Source organism: Salvelinus fontinalis, chromosome 19 (genome assembly GCF_029448725.1).
Source record: "Salvelinus fontinalis isolate EN_2023a chromosome 19, ASM2944872v1, whole genome shotgun sequence".
Lineage (NCBI taxonomy): Eukaryota > Metazoa > Chordata > Actinopteri > Salmoniformes > Salmonidae > Salvelinus > Salvelinus fontinalis.
Window position 1 is genome coordinate 52,589,798 of NC_074683.1, and position 25,110 is coordinate 52,614,907.

At 39.5% G+C, this 25,110-nt stretch overlaps 1 protein-coding gene and 1 non-coding gene across 2 annotated transcripts in view; one reads left to right on the forward strand and one right to left on the reverse strand.

The window, feature by feature from the left end:
* Positions 1–10,298: 10,298 nt before the first annotated feature.
* LOC129816948 (desmin-like) overlaps positions 10,299–25,110 on the reverse strand; it is a 36,319-nt gene continuing 21,507 nt past the window's right edge. The window contains exons 4-9 of the mRNA XM_055871933.1: positions 22,560–22,721; positions 21,120–21,245; positions 18,693–18,913; positions 17,488–17,567; positions 16,590–16,675; positions 10,299–10,976 (exon numbers count right to left, since the gene is read on the reverse strand). Of these exons, the coding sequence (XP_055727908.1) occupies positions 10,935–10,976; positions 16,590–16,675; positions 17,488–17,567; positions 18,693–18,913; positions 21,120–21,245; positions 22,560–22,721 (717 nt within the window). The 3' untranslated portion in view covers positions 10,299–10,934. The remainder of the gene's footprint in view (positions 10,977–16,589; positions 16,676–17,487; positions 17,568–18,692; positions 18,914–21,119; positions 21,246–22,559; positions 22,722–25,110) is intronic.
* On the forward strand, positions 22,855–22,930 carry trnaa-ugc (transfer RNA alanine (anticodon UGC)). The gene has a single exon. It is a non-coding gene; the product is annotated as a tRNA-Ala (tRNA).

Sequence of the window (25,110 nt, forward strand, 5' to 3'; positions counted from 1 at the left end):
TCCTGTTATTATGAAGACTAGTATTACCTCCTGTTAGTATGAAGACTAGTATTACCTCCTCCTGTTATTATGAAGACTAGTATTACCTCCTGTTATTATGAAGACTAGTATTACCTCCTGTTATTATGAAGACTAGTATTACCTCCTGTTATTATGAAGACTAGTATTACCTCCTGTTATTATGAAGACTAGTATTACCTCCTGTTATTATGAAGACTAGTATTACCTCCTGTTATTATGAAGACTAGTATTACCTCCTGTTATTATGAAGACTAGTATTACCTCCTGTTATTATGAAGACTAGTATTACCTCCTGTTATTATGAAGACTAGTATTACCTCCTGTTATTATGAAGACTAGTATTACCTCCTCCTGTTATTATGAAGACTAGTATTACCTCCTGTTATTATGAAGACTAGTTTTACCTCCTGTTATTATGAAGACTAATATTACCTCCTGTTATTATGAAGACTAGTATTACCTCCTGTTATTATGAAGACTAGTATTACCTCCTGTTATTATGAAGACTAGTATTACCTCCTGTTATTATGAAGACTAGTATTACCTCCTCCTGTTATTATGAAGACTAGTATTACCTACTGTTATTATGAAGACTAGTATTACATCCTGTTATTATGAAGACTAGTATTACCTCCTGTTATTATGAAGACTAGTATTACCTCCTAACGGTTATTATGAAGACTAGTATTACCTCCTCCTGTTATTATGAAGACTAGTATTACCTCCTGTTATTATGAAGACTAGTATTACCTCCTGTTATTATGAAGACTAGTATTACCTCCTGTTATTATGAAGACTAGTATTACCTCCTGTTATTATGAAGACTAGTATTACCTCCTGTTATTATGAAGACTGGTATTACCTCCTCCTGTTATTATGAAGACTAGTATTACCTCCTGTTAGTATGAAGACTAGTATTACCTCCTCCTGTTATTATGAAGACTAGTATTACCTCCTGTTATTATGAAGACTAGTATTACCTCCTGTTATTATGAAGACTAGTATTACCTCCTGTTATTATGAAGACTAGTATTACCTCCTGTTATTATGAAGACTAGTATTACCTCCTGTTATTATGAAGACTAGTATTACCTCCTGTTATTATGAAGACTAGTATTACCTCCTGTTATTATGAAGACTAGTATTACCTCCTCCTGTTATTATGAAGACTAGTATTACCTCCTGTTATTATGAAGACTAGTATTACCTCCTGTTATTATGAAGACTAGTATTACCTCCTGTTATTATGAAGACTAGTATTACCTCCTGTTATTATGAAGACTAGTATTACCTCCTGTTATTATGAAGACTAGTATTACCTCCTGTTATTATGAAGACTAATATTACCTCCTGTTATTATGAAGACTAGTATTACCTCCTGTTATTATGAAGACTAGTATTACCTCCTGTTATTATGAAGACTAGTATTACCTCCTGTTATTACGAAGACTAGTATTACCTCCTGTTATTATGAAGACTAGTATTACCTCCTGTTATTATGAAGACTAGTATTACCTCCTCCTGTTATTATGAAGACTAGTATTACCTCCTGTTATTATGAAGACTAGTATTACCTCCTGTTATTATGAAGACTAGTATTACCTCCTGTTATTATGAAGACTAGTATTACCTCCTGTTATTATGAAGACTAGTATTACCTCCTCCTGTTATTATGAAGACTAGTATTACCTCCTCCTGTTATTATGAAGACTAGTATTACCTCCTGTTATTATGAAGACTAGTATTACCTCCTCCTGTTATTATAAAGACTAGTATTACCTCCTGTTATTATGAAGACTAGTATTACCTCCTCCTGTTATTATGAAGACTAGTATTACCTCCTGTTATTATGAAGACTAGTATTACCTCCTGTTATTATAAAGACTAGTATTACCTCCTCCTGTTATTATGAAGACTAGTATTACCTCCTGTTATTATGAAGACTAGTATTACCTCCTGTTATTATGAAGACTAGTATTACCTCCTGTTATTAAGAAGACTAGTATTACCTCCTCCTGTTATTATGAAGACTAGTATTACCTCCTCCTGTTATTATGAAGACTAGTATTACCTCCTCCTGTTATTATGAAGACTAGTATTACCTCCTCCTGTTATTATGAAGACTAGTATTACCTCCTCCTGTTATTATGAAGACTTGTATTACCTCCTGTTATTATGAAGACTAGTATTACCTCCTGTTATTATGAAGACTAGTATTACCTCCTGTTATTATGAAGACTAGTATTACCTCCTGTTATTATGAAGACTAGTATTACATCCTGTTATTATGAAGACTAGTATTACCTCCTGTTATTATGAAGACTAGTGTTACCTCCTCCTGTTATTATGAAGACTAGTATTACCTCCTCCTGTTATTATGAAGACTAGTATTACCTCCTCCTGTTATTATGAAGACTAGTATTACCTCCTGTTATTATGAAGACTAGTATTACCTCCTGTTATTATGAAGACTAGTATTACCTCCTGTTATTATGAAGACTAGTATTACCTCCTGTTATTATGAAGACTAGTATTACCTCCTGTTATTATGAAGACTAGTATTACCTCCTGTTATTATGAAGACTAGTATTACCTCCTCCCTTTATTATGAAGACTAGTATTACCTCCTCCTGTTATTATGAAGACTAGTATTACCTCCTGTTATTATGAAGACTAGTATTACCTCCTCCTGTTATTATGAAGACTAGTTTTACCTCCTGTTACTATGAAGACTAGTATTACCTCCTGTTACTATGAAGACTAGTATTACCTCCTCCTGTTATTATGAAGACTAGTATTACCTCCTGTTATTATGAAGACTAGTATTACCTCCTCCTGTTATTATGAAGACTAGTATTACCTCCTGTTATTATGAAGACTAGTATTACCTCCTGTTATTATGAAGACTAGTATTACCTCCTGTTATTATGAAGACTAGTATTACCTCCTCCTGTTATTATGAAGACTAGTATTACCTCCTCCTGTTATTATGAAGACTAGTATTACCTCCTGTTATTATGAAGACTAGTATTACCTCCTCCTGTTATTATGAAGACTAGTTTTACCTCCTGTTACTATGAAGACTAGTATTACCTCCTGTTATTATGAAGACTAGTATTACCTCCTCCTGTTATTATGAAGACTAGTTTTACCTCCTGTTACTATGAAGACTAGTATTACCTCCTCCTGTTATTATGAAGACTAGTATTACCTCCTGTTATTATGAAGACTAGTATTACCTCCTCCTGTTATTATGAAGACTAGTATTACCTCCTGTTATTATGAAGACTAGTATTACCTCCTGTTATTATGAAGACTAGTATTACCTCCTCCTGTTATTATGAAGACTAGTATTACCTCCTGTTATTATGAAGACTAGTATTACCTCCTGTTATTATGAAGACTAGTATTACCTCCTGTTATTATGAAGACTAGTATTACCTCCTCCTGTTATTATGAAGACTAGTATTACCTCCTGTTACTACATTTACATTTACATTTAAGTCATTTAGCAGACGCTCTTATCCAGAGCGACTTATGAAGACTAGTATTACCTCCTGTTATTATGAAGACTAGTATTACCTCCTCCTGTTATTATGAAGACTAGTATTACCTCCTGTTATTATGAAGACTAGTATTACCTCCTCCTGTTATTATGAAGACTAGTATTACCTCCTCCTGTTATTATGAAGACTAGTATTACCTCCTGTTATTATGAAGACTAGTATTACCTCCTGTTATTATGAAGACTAGTATTACCTCCTGTTATTATGAAGACTAGTATTACCTCCTGTTATTATGAAGACTAGTATTACCTCCTGTTATTATGAAGACTAGTATTACCTCCTGTTATTATGAAGACTAGTATTACCTCCTGTTATTATGAAGACTAGTATTACCTCCTCCTGTTATTATGAAGACTAGTATTACCTCCTGTTATTATGAAGACTAGTATTACCTCCTGTTATTATGAAGACTAGTATTACCTCATCCTGTTATTATGAAGACTAGTATTACCTCCTGTTATGATGAAGACTAGTATTACCTCCTGTTATGATGAAGACTAGTATTACCTCCTGTTATTATGAAGACTAGTATTACCTCCTGTTATAATGAAGACTAGTATTACCTCCTCCTGTTATTATGAAGACTAGTATTACCTCCTGTTATTATGAAGACTAGTATTACCTCCTGTTATTATGAAGACTAGTATTACCTCCTCCTGTTATTATGAAGACTAGTATTACCTCCTCCTGTTATTATGAAGACTAGTATTACCTCCTGTTATTATGAAGACTAGTATTACCTCCTGTTATTATGAAGACTAGTATTACCTCCTCCTGTTATTATGAAGACTAGTATTACCTCCTCCTGTTATTATGAAGACTAGTATTACCTCCTCCTGTTATTATGAAGACTAGTATTACCTCCTGTTATTATGAAGACTAGTATTACCTCCTGTTATTATGAAGACTAGTATTACCTCCTGTTATTATGAAGACTAGTATTACCTCCTGTTATTATGAAGACTAGTATTACCTCCTCCTGTTATTATGAAGACTAGTATTACCTCCTGTTATTATGAAGACTAGTATTACCTCCTGTTATTATGAAGACTAGTATTACCTCATCCTGTTATTATGAAGACTAGTATTACCTCCTGTTATGATGAAGACTAGTATTACCTCCTGTTATGATGAAGACTAGTATTACCTCCTGTTATTATGAAGACTAGTATTACCTCCTGTTATAATGAAGACTAGTATTACCTCCTCCTGTTATTATGAAGACTAGTATTACCTCCTGTTATTATGAAGACTAGTATTACCTCCTGTTATTATGAAGACTAGTATTACCTCCTCCTGTTATTATGAAGACTAGTATTACCTCCTCCTGTTATTATGAAGACTAGTATTACCTCCTGTTATTATGAAGACTAGTATTACCTCATCCTGTTATTATGAAGACTAGTATTACCTCCTGTTATGATGAAGACTAGTATTACCTCCTGTTATGATGAAGACTAGTATTACCTCCTGTTATTATGAAGACTAGTATTACCTCCTGTTATAATGAAGACTAGTATTACCTCCTCCTGTTATTATGAAGACTAGTATTACCTCCTGTTATTATGAAGACTAGTATTACCTCCTGTTATTATGAAGACTAGTATTACCTCCTCCTGTTATTATGAAGACTAGTATTACCTCCTCCTGTTATTATGAAGACTAGTATTACCTCCTGTTATTATGAAGACTAGTATTACCTCCTGTTATTATGAAGACTAGTATTACCTCCTCCTGTTATTATGAAGACTAGTATTACCTCCTCCTGTTATTATGAAGACTAGTATTACCTCCTCCTGTTATTATGAAGACTAGTATTACCTCCTCCTGTTATTATGAAGACTAGGATTACCTCCTCCTGTTATTATGAAGACTAGTATTACCTCCTCCTGTTATTATGAAGACTAGTATTACCTCCTGTTACTATGAAGACTAGTATTACCTCCTGTTATTATGAAGACTAGTATTACCTCCTGTTATTATGAAGACTAGTATTACCTCCTGTTATTATAAAGACTAGTTTACCTCCTGTTATTATGAAGACTAGTTTACCTCCTGTTATTATGAAGACTAGTATTACCTCCTGTTATTATGAAGACTAGTATTGCCTCCTCCTGTTATTATGAAGACTAGTATTACCTCCTGTTATTATGAAGACTAGTATTGCCTCCTCCTGTTATTATGAAGACTAGTTTACCTCCTGTTATTATGAAGACTAGTTTACCTCCTGTTATTATGAAGACTAGTTTACCTCCTGTTATTATGAAGACTAGTTTACCTCCTGTTATTATGAAGACTAGTATTACCTCCTGTTATTATGAAGACTAGTATTACCTCCTGTTATTATGAAGACTAGTATTACCTCCTGTTATTATGAAGACTAGTATTACCTCCTGTTATTATGAAGACTAGTATTACCTCCTGTTATTATGAAGACTAGTATTACCTCCTCCTGTTATTATGAAGACTAGTATTACCTCCTGTTATTATGAAGACTAGTATTACCTCCTGTTATTATGAAGACTAGTATTACCTCCTGTTATTATGAAGACTAGTATTACCTCCTCCTGTTATTATGAAGACTAGTATTACCTCCTGTTATTATGAAGACTAGTATTACCTCCTGTTATTATGAAGACTAGTATTACCTCCTCCTGTTATTATGAAGACTAGTATTACCTCCTGTTATTATGAAGACTAGTATTACCTCCTGTTATTATGAAGACTAGTATTACCTCCTGTTATTATGAAGACTAGTATTACCTCCTCCTGTTATTATGAAGACTAGTATTACCTCCTGTTATTATGAAGACTAGTATTACCTCCTGTTATTATGAAGACTAGTAATACCTCCTCCTGTTATTATGAAGACTAGTATTACCTCCTGTTATTATGAAGACTAGTATTACCTCCTGTTATTATGAAGACTAGTATTACCTCCTGTTATTATGAAGACTAGTATTACCTCCTGTTATTATGAAGACTAGTATTACCTCCTGTTATTATGAAGACTAGTATTACCTCCTCCTGTTATTATGAAGACTAGTATTACCTCCTGTTGTTATGAAGACTAGTATTACCTCCTGTTATTATGAAGACTAGTATTACCTCCTGTTATTATGAAGACTAGTATTACCCCCTGTTATTATGAAGACTAGTATTACCTCCTCCTGTTATTATGAAGACTAGTATTACCTCCTCCTGTTATTATGAAGACTAGTAATACCTCCTGTTATTATGAAGACTAGTAATACCTCCTGTTATTATGAAGACTAGTATTACCTCCTGTTATTATGAAGACTAGTATTACCTCCTGTTATTATGAAGACTAGTATTACCTCCTCCTGTTATTATGAAGACTAGTATTACCTCCTGTTACTATGAAGACTAGTATTACCTCCTGTTATTATGAAGACTAGTATTACCTCCTCCTGTTATTATGAAGACTAGTATTACCTCCTGTTATTATGAAGACTAGTATTACCTCCTGTTATTATGAAGACTAGTATTACCTCCTGTTATTATGAAGACTAGTTTACCTCCTGTTATTATGAAGACTAGTTTACCTCCTGTTATTATGAAGACTAGTATTACCTCCTCCTGTTATTATGAAGACTAGTTTACCTCCTGTTATTATGAAGACTAGTTTACCTCCTGTTATTATGAAGACTAGTTTACCTCCTGTTATTATGAAGACTAGTTTACCTCCTGTTATTATGAAGACTAGTTTACCTCCTGTTATTATGAAGACTAGTATTACCTCCTCCTGTTATTATGAAGACTAGTATTACCTCCTCCTGTTATTATGAAGACTAGTATTACCTCCTCCTGTTATTATGAAGACTAGTATTACCTCCTCCTGTTATTATGAAGACTAGTATTACCTCCTGTTATTATGAAGACTAGTAATACCTCCTCCTGTTATTATTAAGACTAGTAATACCTCCTGTTATGATGAAGACTAGTATTACCTCCTCCTGTTATTATGAAGACTAGTATTACCTCCTGTTATTATGAAGACTAGTATTACCTCCTCCTGTTATTATGAAGACTAGTATTACCTCCTGTTATTATGAAGACTAGTATTACCTCCTGTTATTATGAAGACTAGTATTACCTCCTCCTGTTATTATGAAGACTAGTATTACCTCCTGTTATTATGAAGACTAGTATTACCTCCTGTTATTATGAAGACTAGTATTACCTCCTGTTATTATGAAGACTAGTATTACCTCCTCCTGTTATTATGAAGACTAGTATTACCTCCTGTTATTATGAAGACTAGTATTACCTCCTGTTATTATGAAGACTAGTAATACCTCCTCCTGTTATTATGAAGACTAGTATTACCTCCTGTTATTATGAAGACTAGTATTACCTCCTGTTATTATGAAGACTAGTATTACCTCCTGTTATTATGAAGACTAGTATTACCTCCTGTTATTATGAAGACTAGTATTACCTCCTGTTATTATGAAGACTAGTATTACCTCCTCCTGTTATTATGAAGACTAGTATTACCTCCTGTTGTTATGAAGACTAGTATTACCTCCTGTTATTATGAAGACTAGTATTACCTCCTCCTGTTATTATGAAGACTAGTATTACCTCCTGTTACTATGAAGACTAGTATTACCTCCTGTTATTATGAAGACTAGTATTACCTCCTCCTGTTATTATGAAGACTAGTATTACCTCCTGTTATTATGAAGACTAGTATTACCTCCTGTTATTATGAAGACTAGTTTACCTCCTGTTATTATGAAGACTAGTTTACCTCCTGTTATTATGAAGACTAGTATTACCTCCTCCTGTTATTATGAAGACTAGTTTACCTCCTGTTATTATGAAGACTAGTTTACCTCCTGTTATTATGAAGACTAGTTTACCTCCTGTTATTATGAAGACTAGTTTACCTCCTGTTATTATGAAGACTAGTATTACCTCCTCCTGTTATTATGAAGACTAGTATTACCTCCTCCTGTTATTATGAAGACTAGTATTACCTCCTCCTGTTATTATGAAGACTAGTATTACCTCCTCCTGTTATTATGAAGACTAGTATTACCTCCTGTTATTATGAAGACTAGTAATACCTCCTCCTGTTATTATTAAGACTAGTAATACCTCCTGTTATGATGAAGACTAGTATTACCTCCTCCTGTTATTATGAAGACTAGTATTACCTCCTGTTATTATGAAGACTAGTATTACCTCCTGTTATTATGAAGACTAGTATTACCTCATCCTGTTATTATGAGGACTAGTATTACCTCCTGTTATGATGAAGACTAGTATTACCTCCTGTTATTATGAAGACTAGTATTACCTCCTGTTATTATGAAGACTAGTATTACCTCCTGTTATTATGAAGACTAGTATTACCTCCTGTTATTATGAAGACTAGTATTACCTCCTGTTATTATAAAGACTAGTATTACCTCCTGTTATTATGAAGACTAGTATTACCTCCTGTTATTATGAAGACTAGTATTACCTCCTGTTATTATGAAGACTAGTATTACCTCCTCCTGTTATTATGAAGACTAGTATTACCTTCTCCTGTTATTATGAAGACTAGTATTACCTGTTATTATGAAGACTAGTATTACCTCCTGTTATTATGAAGACTAGTATTACCTCCTCCTGTTATTATGAAGACTAGTATTACCTTCTCCTGTTATTATGAAGACTAGTATTACCTCCTGTTATTATGAAGACTAGTATTACCTCCTGTTATTATAAAGACTAGTATTACCTCCTGTTATTATGAAGACTAGTATTACCTCTTGTTATTATGGAGACTAGTATTACCTCCTGTTATTATGAAGACTAGTATTACTACATCCGGTTATTGAGGACTAGGAAGCTAAATCCGTGTTACTCCATTGTAATACACTGGTATCTGTTATAGTAAACTTTAATCAGACACGACATGAAACAAGGAACTAGTAGCTCATTAATAAACCCATCCCTTTTTTACTTTAGCAAATAGCACCATATTCCCTATTTAGTGCACTACTTTTGACCAAAGCCCTGTTAGTTCCTGTTAAAAGTAGTGTACTGTATAGGGTGTCATTGTCACGTTCCTGACCTATTTCTGTTAGTTTGTTATATGTGTTAGTTGGTCAGGACGTGAGTTTGGGTGGGCATTCTATGTTTTCTGTTTCTGTGTTGGTTTATGGGTTGCCTGGTATGGCTCTTAATTAGAGGCAGGTGTTTGGCGTTCCTCTAATTAAGAGTCATATTTAGGTAGGTGTTTTCACAGTGTTCGTTGTGGGTGATTGTCTCCTGTGTTTGTGTATGTCGTTGAGCCACACGGGACTGGTTTCGGTTTGTTTGTTCATCGTTCATTTGTGTAGCCTATTTTCTCTATTCGTGCGTTCTTCATGTTTTATGTAAGTTCGTCGTCTAGGTCTGTCTACACCGTTTATTTGTTTTGTTAGTGTATTAGTCGAGTTCGTGTTTTTCTTTAATAAATCATGTCGACAAACTCCGCTGCGCCTTGGTTCAATCCATGTTCCTCCTCTTCTGATGAAGAGGAAGAGGAAAGCCGTTACAGTCATTTAGGATGCTACTCCAATCTTAATCAACTTAATAGAATATGGACTAATGCTTGACTAATCAAGTTACCCTAGCTTGATAGAAAAATCAAACGGTCTCAGATGAAGTGCAGAAATAGTAAATAACCAAGGAATAGAATCGAAAGTATTCTCTTTTTGAAGATACAGTATATATTTTTTTATTTCAAATCATTGGCCACTGTGAAACTGTTGTGGAAGCAAAGAGACCCACTCACAACACAGACGTGCACTACGGAGATCCATCTCTTGACATTCTGGAGATCCCTTCTAGCCATGCGTGTTCTGTTCTGGCCAGGGCCTTACTTGACTTTCACTCCACCTTGTTCCCACCTTCTGATGACTGTAACTTAACATTGTCTTTCTTCTTATGTTCTTCTCCTTTCGGCGATGGGTCACATAACATCTGATTAGTTGGAGTTTACGAGTTATAAACATTCCTGTGGCGGATATAACCCTTCATAAGGTGGTTATAACGCTTCGTAAGGTGTTCATAACTCTTTAAAAAAAAAAGAGACCTTTTAAAACGAGGCTTTGCTTAGAAACGGTAGCTAGAGAAGGCCTCGTATCGTGGTATGTAAACATACATTTTTTTTTCCTAATTTAAGCTTGTTGTTGTTGTTGTTGTTGTTGTTGTTGCTGTTGTTGTTGTTGTTGTTGTTGTTGTTGTTGTTGTTGTTGTTGTTGTTGTTGTTGTTGCTGTTGTTGTTGTTGTTGTTGTTGCTGTTGTTGTTGATGTTGTTGTTGTTGTTGTTGTTGTTGTTGTTTACATGATGTCCTGCTGGTGCTGTGTAGATTCACTGACCACCTGCGGGAGGAGAAGAGAGTCAGTCAGGGTGGATAGATCCGGCACAGTGACAACAAACAGATGGCTTCGAGAGACACCGCGTATTTTATATGGTTTATATTGACCCTTTGTTTTCGACAGGGTGTCCCGTTGAGACCAAAGTCTCTTTGACAAGGGAGCCTTGCATCGTACAATTACACACAATTTTTACAAAATACAAAACAGTCCCCTCATATAAATACCATGGCATAGTTAAATAAATAAAAATATATATTTTTTAAAATGTGGATCAATGACAAGTTGTCATTTAAAACACATATAAATGATCTACCCACAGGAGGCTGGCGGCACATTAATTAGGGAGGAAGTGCTTGCGGTAATGGCTGGAGTGGAATAGGTTAAACGGCGTCAAATACAACAAACACATGGTGTCCATGTCAATTGAAAGGCTCTAATCTATGGATTTCACATGACTGGGAATACAGATATGCATCTGTCCATAAACAAATCAGCCATTTCCAGCTACAATAGTAATTTACAACATTAACAGTGTCTACACTGTATATTTGATCAATTTGATGTTATTTTAATGGATTAACATTATTAAAATCATTATTATTATTTAAAATTTTCTTTAAAAAACAAGGACATTTCTAAGTGGAACCAAACTTTTGAACTAAAGTGTAGATGGAACAAATATCAGAGTATCAGATGGAACAAATATCAGAGCATCAGATGCATTAGAGACCGTTGCAGTTTGGCCAGGACAGGACCGTGAACACACAGCTGTAGTTTAATGTGAAGAATAGTATGTTCTCCAGGGTTGGATTCAATCAATCCCAGTCAATTCAGGAAGTAAAACTAAAATGTGAATTTGAATTCCAATTCTGCTAAATGTTTTTTCTAAAAGGAAAAATTTGATTTGGAATATGTACAATTTTCTGAATTTGATTGAATTTAAAATATATTGAACCCAACCCTGGTGTCCTCTGTAGGTATGTTAACTGTGAGAGGAGGGTGAGGTACTCAGAGGTGGGGTGGGGACAACACAGTCATCAGTACTGAGGTAGACAACACAGTCATCAGTACTGAGGTAGACAACACAGTCATCAGTACTGAGGTAGACAACACAGTCATCAATACTGAGGTAGACAACACAGTCTAATACTGAGGTAGACAACACAGTCATCAGTACTGAGGGAGACAACACAGTCATCAGTACTGAGGTAGACAACACAGTCATCAATACTGAGGTAGACAACACAGTCATCATGTCTAATACTGAGGTAGACAACACAGTCATCAGTACTGAGGTAGACAACACAGTCATCAGGTCTAATACTGAGGTAGACAACACAGTCATCAGTACTGAGGTAGACAACACAGTCATCAATACTGAGGTAGACAACACAGTCATCAGTACTGAGGTAGACAACACAGTCATCAATACAGAGGTAGACAACACAGTCATCAGGTCTAATACTGAGGTAGACAACACAGTCATCAGTACTGAGGGAGACAACACAGTCATCAGTACTGAGGTAGACAACACAGTCATCAGGTCTAGTACTGAGGTAGACAACACAGTCATCAGTACTGAGGTAGACAACACAGTCATCAGGTCTAATACTGAGGTAGACAACACAGTCATCAATACTGAGGTAGACAACACAGTCATCAATACTGAGGTAGACAACACAGTCATCAGTACTGAGGTAGACAACACAGTCATCAGGTCTAATACTGAGGTAGACAACACAGTCATCAGTACTGAGGTAGACAACACAGTCATCAATACTGAGGTAGACAACACAGTCATCAATACTGAGGTAGACAACACAGTCATCAATACTGAGGTAGACAACACAGTCATCAGTACTGAGGTAGACAACACAGTCATCAGGTCTAATACTGAGGTAGACAACACAGTCATCAGTACTGAGGTAGACAACACAGTCATCAATACTGAGGTAGACAACACAGTCATCAGTACTGAGGTAGACAACACAGTCATCAGGTCTAATACTGAGGTAGACAACACAGTCATCAGTACTGAGGTAGACAACACAGTCATCAATACTGAGGTAGACAACACAGTCATCAGTACTGAGGTAGACAACACAGTCATCAGGTCTAATACTGAGGTAGACAACACAGTCATCAGTACTGAGGTAGACAACACAGTCATCAATACTGAGGTAGACAACACAGTCATCAGTACTGAGGTAGACAACACAGTCATCAGTACTGAGGTAGACAACACAGTCATCAGTACTGAGGTAGACAACACAGTCATCAGGTCTAATACTGAGGTAGACAACACAGTCATCAGTACTGAGGTAGACAACACAGTCATCAGTACTGAGGTAGACAACACAGTCATCAGTACTGAGGTAGACAACACAGTCATCAATACTGAGGTAGACAACACAGTCATCAGGTCTAGTACTGAGGTAGACAACACAGCCATCAGTACTGAGGTAGACAACACAGTCATCAGTACTGAGGTAGACAATACAGTCATCAGTACTGAGGTAGACAACACATTCATCAGGTCTAATACTGAGGTAGACAACACAGTCATCAGTACTGAGGTAGACAACACAGTCATCAGTACTGAGGTAGACAACACAGTCATCAATACTGAGGTAGACAACACAGTCATCAGTACTGAGGTAGACAACACAGTCATCAATACTGAGGTAGACAACACAGTCATCAGTACTGAGGTAGACAACACAGTCATCAATACTGAGGTAGACAACACAGTCATCAATACTGAGGTAGACAACACAGTCATCAGGTCTAGTACTGAGGTAGACAACACAGTCATCAGGTCTAGTACTGAGGTAGACAACACAGTCATCAGGTCTAGTACTGAGGTAGACAACACAGTCATCAGTACTGAGGTAGACAACACAGTCATCAGTACTGAGGTAGACAACACAGTCATCAATACTGAGGTAGACAACACAGTCATCAGGTCTAAAACTGAGGTAGACAACACAGTCATCAGTACTGAGGTAGACAACACATTCATCAGGTCTAATACTGAGGTAGACAACACAGTCATCAGTACTGAGGTAGACAACACAGTCATCAGTACTGAGGTAGACAACACAGTCATCAGTACTGAGGTAGACAACACAGTCATCAGTACTGAGGTAGACAACACATTCATCAGGTCTAATACTGAGGTAGACAACACAGTCATCAGTACTGAGGTAGACAACACAGTCATCAGTACTGAGGTAGACAACACAGTCATCAGTACTGAGGTAGACAACACAGTCATCAGTACTGAGGTAGACAACACAGTCATCAGTACTGAGGTAGACAACACAGTCATCAATACTGAGGTAGACAACACAGTCATCAGGTCTAATACTGAGGTAGACAACACAGTCATCAGTACTGAGGTAGACAACACATTCATCAGGTCTAATACTGAGGTAGACAACACAGTCATCAGTACTGAGGTAGACAACACAGTCATCAGTACTGAGGTAGACAACACAGTCATCAGTACTGAGGTAGACAACACAGTCATCAGTACTGAGGTAGACAACACAGTCATCAGTACTGAGGTAGACAACACAGTCATCAGTACTGAGGTAGACAACACAGTCATCAGTACTGAGGTAGACAACACAGTCATCAGTACTGAGGTAGACAACACAGTCATCAGGTCTAATACTGAGGTAGACAACACAGTCATCAGTACTGAGGTAGACAACACAGTCATCAGTACTGAGGTAGACAACACAGTCATCAGTACTGAGGTAGACAACACAGTCATCAGTACTGAGGTAGACAACACATTCATCAGGTCTAATACTGAGGTAGACAACACAGTCATCAGTACTGAGGTAGACAACACAGTCATCAGTACTGAGGTAGACAACACAGTCATCAGTACTGAGGTAGACAACACAGTCATCAGTACTGAGGTAGACAACACAGTCATCAGTACTGAGGTAGACAACACAGTCATCAGGTCTAATACTGAGGTAGACAACACAGTCATCAGTACTGAGGTAGACAACACAGTCATCAGTACTGAGGTAGACAACACAGTCATCAGTACTGAGGTAGACAACACAGTCATCAGTACTGAGGTAGACAACACATTCATCAGGTCTAATACTGAGGTAGACAACACAGTCATCAGTACTGAGGTAGACAACACAGTCATCAGTACTGAGGTAGACAACACAGTCATCAGGTCTAGTACTGAGGTAGACAACACAGTCATCAGTACTGAGGTAGACAACACAGTCATCAGTACTGAGGTAGACAACACAGTCATCAGTACTGAGGTAGACAACACATTCATCAGGTCTAATACTGAGGTAGACAACACAGTCATCAGTACTGAGGTAGACAACACAGTCATCAGGTCTAATACTGAGGTAGACAACACAGGTATCAGTACTGAGGTAGACAACACAGTCATCAGTACTGAGGTAGACAACACAGTCATCAATACTGAGGTAGACAACACAGTCATCAGTACTGAGGTAGACAACACAGTCATCAGTACTGAGGTAGACAACACAGTCATCAGTACTGAGGTAGACAACACAGTCATCAGTACTGAGGTAGACAACACAGTCATCAATACTGAGGTAGACAACACAGTCATCAGTACTGAGGTAGACAACACAGTCATCAGTACTGAGGTAGACAACACAGTCATCAGTACTGAGGTAGACAACACAGTCATCAGTACTGAGGTAGACAACACAGTCATCAGTACTGAGGTAGACAACACAGTCATCAGGTCTAATACTGAGGTAGACAACACAGTCATCAATACTGAGGTAGACAACACAGTCATCAATACTGAGGTAGACAACACAGTCATCAGTACTTAGGTAGACAACACAGTCATCAGTACTGAGGTAGACAACACAGTCATCAATACTGAGGTAGACAACACAGTCATCAGTACTGAGGTAGACAACACAGTCATCAATACTGAGGTAGACAACACAGTCATCAGTACTGAGGTAGACAACACAGTCATCAGTACTGAGGTAGACAACACAGTCATCAATACTGAGGTAGACAACACAGTCATCAGTACTGAGGTAGACAACACAGTCATCAGGTCTAATACTGAGGTAGACAACACAGTCATCAGTACTGAGGTAGACAACACAGTCATCAGTACTGAGGTAGACAACACAGTCATCAGGTCCAGTACTGAGGTAGACAACACAGTCATCAGTACTGAGGTAGACAACACAGTCATCAGTACTGAGGTAGACAACACAGTCATCAGGTCCAGTACTGAGGTAGACAACACAGTCATCAGTACTGAGGTAGACAACACAGTCATCAGGTCCAGTACTGAGGTAGACAACACAGTCATCAGTACTGAGGTAGACAACACAGTCATCAGTACTGAGGTAGACAACACAGTCATCAGTACTGAGGTAGTTGTACTTTCCCCTGCGGACTGACTGTCAGCTGTGGGTTTCCATGGATACGTCCCAATTGGCACCCTATTCTCTAAATAGTGCACTACTTTAGACCAGAACCAGGGTAGTGGTCTATATAGGGAATAGGGTGTTACTTGGAAACAGATCCGATATTGGATGCTATGTGTCGTCTGTGAGTTGCCTTTACCTCTCCATCGCGGGTCTCGATGGTCTTTATCAGGACAGTCTTCTTGGAGTGGACCTCTGCTGACCGTCCGACGTCTGGGCTGGTCTCTGCGGATGGATCGGGACAGAATTAATCTCGTACGAACAGAAACACAAAACCAACCTAACGTCAGCGTCAATTCAGAGTTGTATATACGATTCACTCTGCCTCAACCTAACATCTACCCAGAGTTGTATATATGATTCACTCTGCCTCAACCTAACATCTACCCAGAGTTGTATATATGATTCACTCTGCCTCAACCTAACATCTACCCAGAGTTGTATATATGATTCACTCTGCCTCAACCTAACATCTACCCAGAGTTGTATATATGATTCACTCTGCCTCAACCTAACATCTACCCAGAGTTGTATATATGATTCACTCTGCCTCAAACCTAACATCTACCCAGAGTTGGATTACCACCAACCAACCAACCAACCAACCAACCAACCAACCAACCAATCAATCAATCAATTAACTTCAATCATCCTCTATTGTTATCATATCAAACCAATATGCAGAAACAGTTTGTGATATATTCAAAACCTAAACATAACATATGCTATATACACAAACATCTGCCACAATAATCATATCACTTGTATTTATTTTAAACAAGCACCATATAAACTGCACAAGGACCAAAAATGCTGTTGTTTTGACAAGTAGCAATAATTGTGGTCTCAGTGATGCAAATATCCGAAATGCATCAATTCATGCCGTCAGTGTTTTCAGGTGCAGCTGCTCCACCTTGTGGTAAAATTGTGGTTCTGCTCTTAAATTCTGCTCTCACTTTTAAAGGTACTGTACATGTCTTATAGGAGGACTCTTTGCTGATTGGTCAGTTGTGAGGAAGTGTATTTACAGTGGTCACCTCTGAATCCAACAGTGGAATATAATGAGGCAGCAGAGTGTGAGCCAGAGTGAGAAGACTGGGAGCCGGATACCGTGATTCTGGGGAAGAGAGAGAGAAAACCAACAGGACTGTTATTAACAGGTGAAAGGAGCACTTTATGATCATCTTAAATCACTCACTTACAGCCATGTCCTCACCCCTCTATCCTGCCTCGTTCGTCCCCACCACTCTCTCTCTCTCTCTCTAGCAATACAATCTATCCTTTTAGCTCTTCTCACTACAGAAGCATTCAGAACCTATTCCACTTACTTCTCTCTCCAGTCCACTTCCTAATACTGTGTATCACCTGTTAGGCAGCGATCTCTATGTCCAGGGCCATCTGTCACTCTTCTCTATCCCTCCCCCTGTTCCTCCCCTACCCCTCCATCTTCTCTATCCCTTCCCCTGTTCCTCCCCTACCCCTCCATCTTCTCTATTCCTCCCCCTGTTCCTCCCCTACCCCTCCATCTTCTCTATCCCTCCCCCTGTTTCCTCCCCTACCCCTCCATCTTCTCTATCCCTCCCCCTGTTCCTCCCCTACCCCTCCATCTTCTCTATCCCTCCCCCTGTTCCTCCCCTACCCCTCCATCTTCTCTATCCCTCCCCCTGTTCCTCCCCTACCCCTCCATCTTCTCTATCCCTCCCCCTGTTGCTCCCCTACCCCTCCATCTTCTCTATCCCTCCCCCTGTTCCTCCCCTACCCCTCCATCTTCTCTATTCCTCCCCCTGTTCCTCCCCTACCCCTCCATCTTCTCTATCCCTCCCCCTGTTCCTCCCCTACCCCTCCATCTTCTCTATCCCTCCCCCTGTTCCTCCCCTACCCCTCCATCTTCTCTATCCCTCCCCCTGTTCCTCCCCTACCCCTCCATCTTCTCTATCCCTCCCCCTGTTCCTCCCCTACCCCTCCATCTTCTCTATCCATCCCCCTGTTCCTCCCCTACCCTTCCATCTTCTCTATCCCTCCCCATGTTCTTCCCCTACCCCTCCATCTTCTCTATCCCTCCCCCTGTTCCTCCCCTACCCCTCCATATTCTCTATCCCTCCCCCTACTGCTCCCTTCCCTCCCTCTTCTCTATCCCTCCCTATTCTCTATCCCTCTCCCCACACCTCCGTTCCCTCCCTCTTCTCTACCCCCCCCCCCCCCTCTTCTCTATCCCTCTCCCTACTCAACCCACATCTCCTACCTGCTCTCCTCTCCCTCCAGTAGCTTCCTGTAGGTAGCGATCTCTATATCCAGGGCCATCTTGACATTGAGCAGGTCCTGGTACTCTCTGAGGTGACGAGCCATCTCATCCTTCATCTTGGCGATCTCAGCCTCCAGACGGGTGATGGAGTCCTGGTAACCTCCAGCCTCGTTTCCTAGACGATCCTCCATCTCCCTCATCTGCCTCAGCAGAGACTCGTTCTGTAGGAGAGAGAGAGAGAGAGAGAGAAGGATGATTACATAAACAGGTAAGGTAGGAAAACAGGTATCATAGTTAGCTTGAGAGGTGAGCCTGTGGAGAGGTGATTGAAGTGATGATAAGTTAGGGAATTGTCCTGAAGTGTGTACAACTCCCCACCCATTTAAAAGGAAAAGCATTGGATCCATTCCTGTCAACAATCCATTCCTGTCAAATCCATGAAGGGAAGAAAACAAGAGTACACTTGGTACAGGAGGATGTAGAGTAGCATGTAGTAGCAGTCCAAGAGGATATAGAGTAGGATGTAGTAATATAGAGTAGGATGTAGAAACGGTCAAGGAGGATATAGAGTAGGGTGTAGTAATATAGAGTCGGATGTAGTAATATAGAGTAGGATGTAGTAATATAGAGTAGGATGTAGAAACGGTCAAGGAGGATATAGAGTAGGATGCAGTAATATAGAGTATGATGTAGTAATATAGAGTAGGACATAGTAATATAGAGTAGGATGTAGTAATATAGAGTAGGATGTAGTAATATAGAGTAGGACATAGTAATATAGAGTAGGATGTAGTAATATAGAGTAGGATGTAGTAATATAGAGTAGGACATAGTAATATAGAGCAGGATGTAGTAATATAGAGTAGGATGTAGTAATATAGAGTAGGATGTAGTAATATAGAGTAGGACATAGTAATATAGAGTAGGATGTAGTAATATAGAGTAGGATGTAGTAATATAGAGTCGGATGTAGTAATATAGAGTAGGATGTAGAAACGGTCAAGGAGGATATAGAGCAGGATGTAGTAATATAGAGTAGGATGTAGTAGCAGTCCAAGAGGATATAGAGTAGGATGTAGAAACGGTCAAGGAGGATATAGAGCAGGGTGTAGTAATATAGAGTAGGATGTAGTAATATAGAGTAGGATGTAGTAATATAGAGTAGGGTGTAGTAATATAGAGTAGGGTGTAGTAATATAGAGTAGGATGTAGTAATATAGAGTAGGGTGTAGTAATATAGAGTAGGGTGTAGTAATATAGAGTAGGATGTAGTAATATAGAGCAGGATGTAGTAATATAGAGTAGGACATAGTAATATAGAGTAGGATGTAGTAATATAGAGTAGGGTGTAGTAATATAGAGTAGGATGTAGTAATATAGAGTAGGATGTAGTAATATAGAGTAGGATGTAGAAACGGTCAAGGAGGATATTGAGTAGGGTGTAGTAATATAGAGTAGGATGTAGTAATATAGAGTAGGATGTAGTAATATAGAGTAGGATGTAGTAATATAGAGTAGGATGTAGTAATATAGAGTAGGATGTAGTAATATAGAGTAGCATGTAGTAATATAGAGTAGCATGTAGTAATATAGAGTAGGGTGCAGTAATATAGAGTAGGATGTAGTAACATAGAGTAGGATGTAGTAATATAGAGCAGGATGTAGTAATATAGAGTAGGATGTAGTAATATAGAGTAGGGTGCAGTAATATAGAGTAGGATGTAGTAACATAGAGTAGGATGTAGTAATATAGAGCAGGATGTAGTAATATAGAGTAGGATGTAGTAACATAGAGTAGGATGTAGTAATATAGAGTAGGATGTAGTAACATAGAGTAGGATGTAGTAATATAGATTACGGTGTAGTAATATAGAGTATGATGTAGTAATATAGAGTAGGATGTAGTAATATAGAGTAGGATGTAGTAATATAGAGTAGGATGTAGTAATATAGAGTAGGATGTAGTAACATAGAGTAGGATGGCGTAATATAGAGTAGGATGTAGTAATATAGAGTAGGATGTAGTAACATAGAGTAGGATGTAGTAATATAGAGTAGGATGTAGTAACATAGAGTAGGATGTAGTAACATAGAGTAGGATGTAGTAATATAGAGTAGGATGTAGTAACATAGAGTAGGATGTAGTAATATAGATTACGGTGTAGTAATATAGAGTAGGATGTAGTAATATAGAGTAGGATGTAGTAACATAGAGCAGGATGTAGTACTATAGAGCAGGATGTAGTACTATAGAGCAGGATGTAGTACTATAGAGCAGGATGTAGTAATATAGAGTAGAATGTAGTAATATAGAGTAGGATGCAGTAATATAGAGTAGGATGTAGTAATATAGAGTAGGATTTAGTAATATAGAGTAGGATGTAGTAATATAGAGTAGGATGTAGTAACAGAGTAGGATGTACTTACGGTTCCCTTGAGAGAGTCGATCTCACAGGTGTAGGACTGGATCTGATGTCTGAACTCCATGCTCTCCTGTTTGGCCTGTCTCAGAGCATCGTTGTTCTTGTTCACAGCCTGGTTCAGGTCTGACACCTGGAGAGGAGGTGGAGACGGGTTAGAATAGATGCTACTGTCACTGTGTAGTGATGCCGATGTAGTTAGCTTAGCTTCTGTCACTGTGTAGTGATGCCGATGTAGTTAGCTTAGCTACTGTCACTGTGTAGTGATGCCGATGTAGTTAGCTTAGCTTCTGTCACTGTGTAGTGATGCCGATGTAGTTAGCTTAGCTTCTGTCACTGTGTAGTGATGCCGATGTAGTTAGCTTAGCTTCTGTCACTGTGTAGTGATGCCGATGTAGTTAGCTTAGCTTCTGTCACTGTGTAGTGGTGCCGATGTAGTTAGCTTAGCTTCTGTCACTGTGTAGTGGTGCTGATGTAGTTAGCTTAGCTACTGTAACTGTAGTGGTGCCAATGTAGTTAGCTTAGCTACTGTCACTGTCTGGTGGTGCCGATGTAGTTAGCTTAGCTACTGTCACTGTCTGGTGGTACCGATGTAGTTAGCTTAGCTACTGTCACTGTCTAGTGATGCCGATGTAGTTAGCTTAGCTACTGTCACTGTCTAGTTTTGCCGATGTAGTTAGCTTAGCTACTGTCACTGTGTAGTGGTACCGATGTAGTTAGCTTAGCTACTGTCACTGTGTAGTGGTGCCGATGTAGTTAGCTTAGCTACTGTCACTGTCTAGTGGTGCCGATGTAGTTAGCTTAGCTACTGTCACTGTCTAGTGGTGCCGATGTAGTTAGCTTAGCTACTGTCACTGTCTAGTGGTGCCGATGTAGTTAGCTTAGCTACTGTCACTGTCTAGTTGTGCCGATGTAGTTAGCTTAGCTACTGTCACTGTATAGTGGTGCCGATGTAGTTAGCTTAGCTAATGTCACTGTCTAGTGATGCCGATGTAGTTAGCTTAGCTACTGTCACTGTCTAGTGATGCTGATGTAGTTAGCTTAGCTAATGTCACTGTCTAGTGGTGCCGATGTAGTTAGCTTAGCTACGGTCACTGTCCACATATCATATCCAGTTATAACTTATTTAACACTGCTTTACTTCAAGTACTGGCAGTCACATGTTCTTTGCCAGGGTTGGGGACTTGGGGTCGATTTCATTTAATTTCAATGCAGTCAATTTAATTCCAATTCCAATTTAATCACTTAACTGAAACGGAATAGGCTCCAATCCTGTTCTGTACTGTCCTAAGCCAATTCTCTCAACCATCCCGATGGCAGCAAGCCTCTAACTATGACCCCACTGTCAATACCCACCCATATTTCTAGTGTTTACCTTGGACTTGTACCAGTCCTCAGTACTGTACCATATTATATAATACTACGGTGTATTATAGACAGTGTTTACCTTGGACTTGTACCAGTCCTCTGCCTCTGAGATGTTCTTGGCTGCGATGCCCTCGTACTGCATACGGATGTCTCTGAGGGCAGCGGTCAGGTCTGGTTTGGACATATCCATCTGGACCTGCACGGAGGTCTCCTGCATCTGGCTCGTCAGCTCATGGATCTCCTGCAGGGGTCAGAGGATAGAGGTCAGAGGATAGAGGTCAGGGTTCAGAGGTCAGGGGTCAGAGGTTAGGGGTCAGGGGTACATACAGGATTAAATTTAGATGATCCGCTTTTAGCATTAACAATTAGCATTGGGTCCCGTGTGGCTCAGTTGGTAGAGCATGGCGCTTGCAACGCCAGGGTTGTGGGTTCGATTCCCACGGGGGACCAGTACAAAAAAGTATGAATGTATGTACTTGTAAGTCGCTCTGGATAAGAGCGTCTGCTAAATGACTTAAATGTAAATGTAAACAACAACAAAAAATCCTCCACTCTCCTGATTCATTGACTTTACATCCGGCCCAGAGTTACACTAACTATACTGCTCACCAGGAAAAACCATGGCTCCTGCATTACAGGACCACTGCTCTCTCTCAATTCAATTCAATTTCAATTCAAGGGGCTTTATTGGCATGGGAAACATGTGTTAACATTGCCAAATCTCTGCCCTACATTACAGGACCACTGGTCTCTCTCTCTATCTCTGTCCTACATTACAGGACCACTGGTCTCTCTCTCTATCTCTGTCCTACATTACAGGACCACTGGTCTCTCTCTCTATCTCTGTCCTACAATACAGGACCACTGGTCTCTCTCTCTATCTCTGTCCTACATTACAGGACCACTGGTCTCTCTCTCTATCTCTGTCCTACATTACAGGACCACTGGTCTCTCTCTCTATCTCTGTCCTACATTACAGGACCACTGGTCTCTCTCTCTATCTCTGTCCTACATTACAGGACCACTGGTCTCTCTCTCTCTCTCTCTCTCTCTCTGTCCTACATTACAGGACCACTGGTCTCTCTCTCTATCTCTGTCCTACATTACAGGACCACTGGTCTCTCTCTCTATCTCTGTCCTACATTACAGGACCACTGGTCTCTCTCTCTCTCTCTGTCCTACAATACAGGACCACTGGTCTCTCTCTCTGTCTCTGTCCTAGATAGACAGGACTGGTCTCTCTCTCTATCTCTGTCCTACATTACAGGACCACTGGTCTCTCTCTCTATCTCTGTCCTACATTACAGGACCACTGGTCTCTCTCTCTATCTCTGTCCTACATTACAGGACCACTGGTCTCTCTCTCTATCTCTGTCCTACAATACAGGACCACTGGTCTCTCTCTCTATCTCTGTCCTACATTACAGGACCACTGGTCTCTCTCTCTGTCCTACAATACAGGACCACTGGTCTCTCTCTCTGTCCTACATTACAGGACCACTGGTCTCTCTCTCTATCTCTGTCCTACATTACAGGACCACTGGTCTCTATCTCTATCTCTGTCCTACATTACAGGACCACTGGTCTCTCTCTCTATCTCTGTCCTACATTACAGGACCACTGGTCTCTCTCTCTCTCTCTGTCCTACAATACAGGACCACTGGTCTCTCTCTCTCTGTCCTACATTACAGGACCACTGGTCTCTCTCTCTGTCCTACATTACAGGACCACTGGACTCTCTCTATCTCTGTCCTACATTACAGGACCACTGGTCTCTCTCTCTATCTCTGTCCTACATTACAGGACCACTGGTCTCTCTCTCTATCTCTGTCCTACATTACAGGACCACTGGTCTCTATCTCTGTCCTACATTACAGGACCACTGGTCTCTATCTCTATCTCTGTCCTACATTACAGGACCACTGGTCTCTCTCTCTATCTCTGTCCTACATTACAGGACCACTGGTCTCTCTCTCTATCTCTGTCCTACATTACAGGACCACTGGTCTCTATCTCTATCTCTGTCCTACATTACAGGACCACTGGTCTCTCTCTCTATCTCTGTCCTACATTACAGGACCACTGGTCTCTCTCTCTATCTCTGTCCTACATTACAGGACCACTGGTCTCTCTCTCTATCTCTGTCCTACAATACAGGACCACTGGTCTCTCTCTATCTCTGTCCTACAATACAGGACCACTGGTCTCTCTCTCTGTCCTACAATACAGGACCACTGGTCTCTCTCTCTCTCTCTGTCCTACATTACAGGACCACTGGTCTCTCTCTCTATCTCTGTCCTACAATACAGGACCACTGGTCTCTCTCTCTATCTCTGTCCTACATTACAGGACCACTGGTCTCTCTCTCTATCTCTGTCCTACAATACAGGACCACTGGTCTCTCTCTATCTCTGTCCTACAATACAGGACCACTGGTCTCTCTCTCTATCTCTGTCCTACATTACAGGACCACTGGTCTCTCTCTCTGTCCTACAATACAGGACCACTGGTCTCTCTCTCTATCTCTGTCCTACATTACAGGACCACTGGTCTCTCTCTCTGTCCTACAATACAGGACCACTGGTCTCTCTCTCTGTCCTACAATACAGGACCACTGGTCTCTCTCTCTC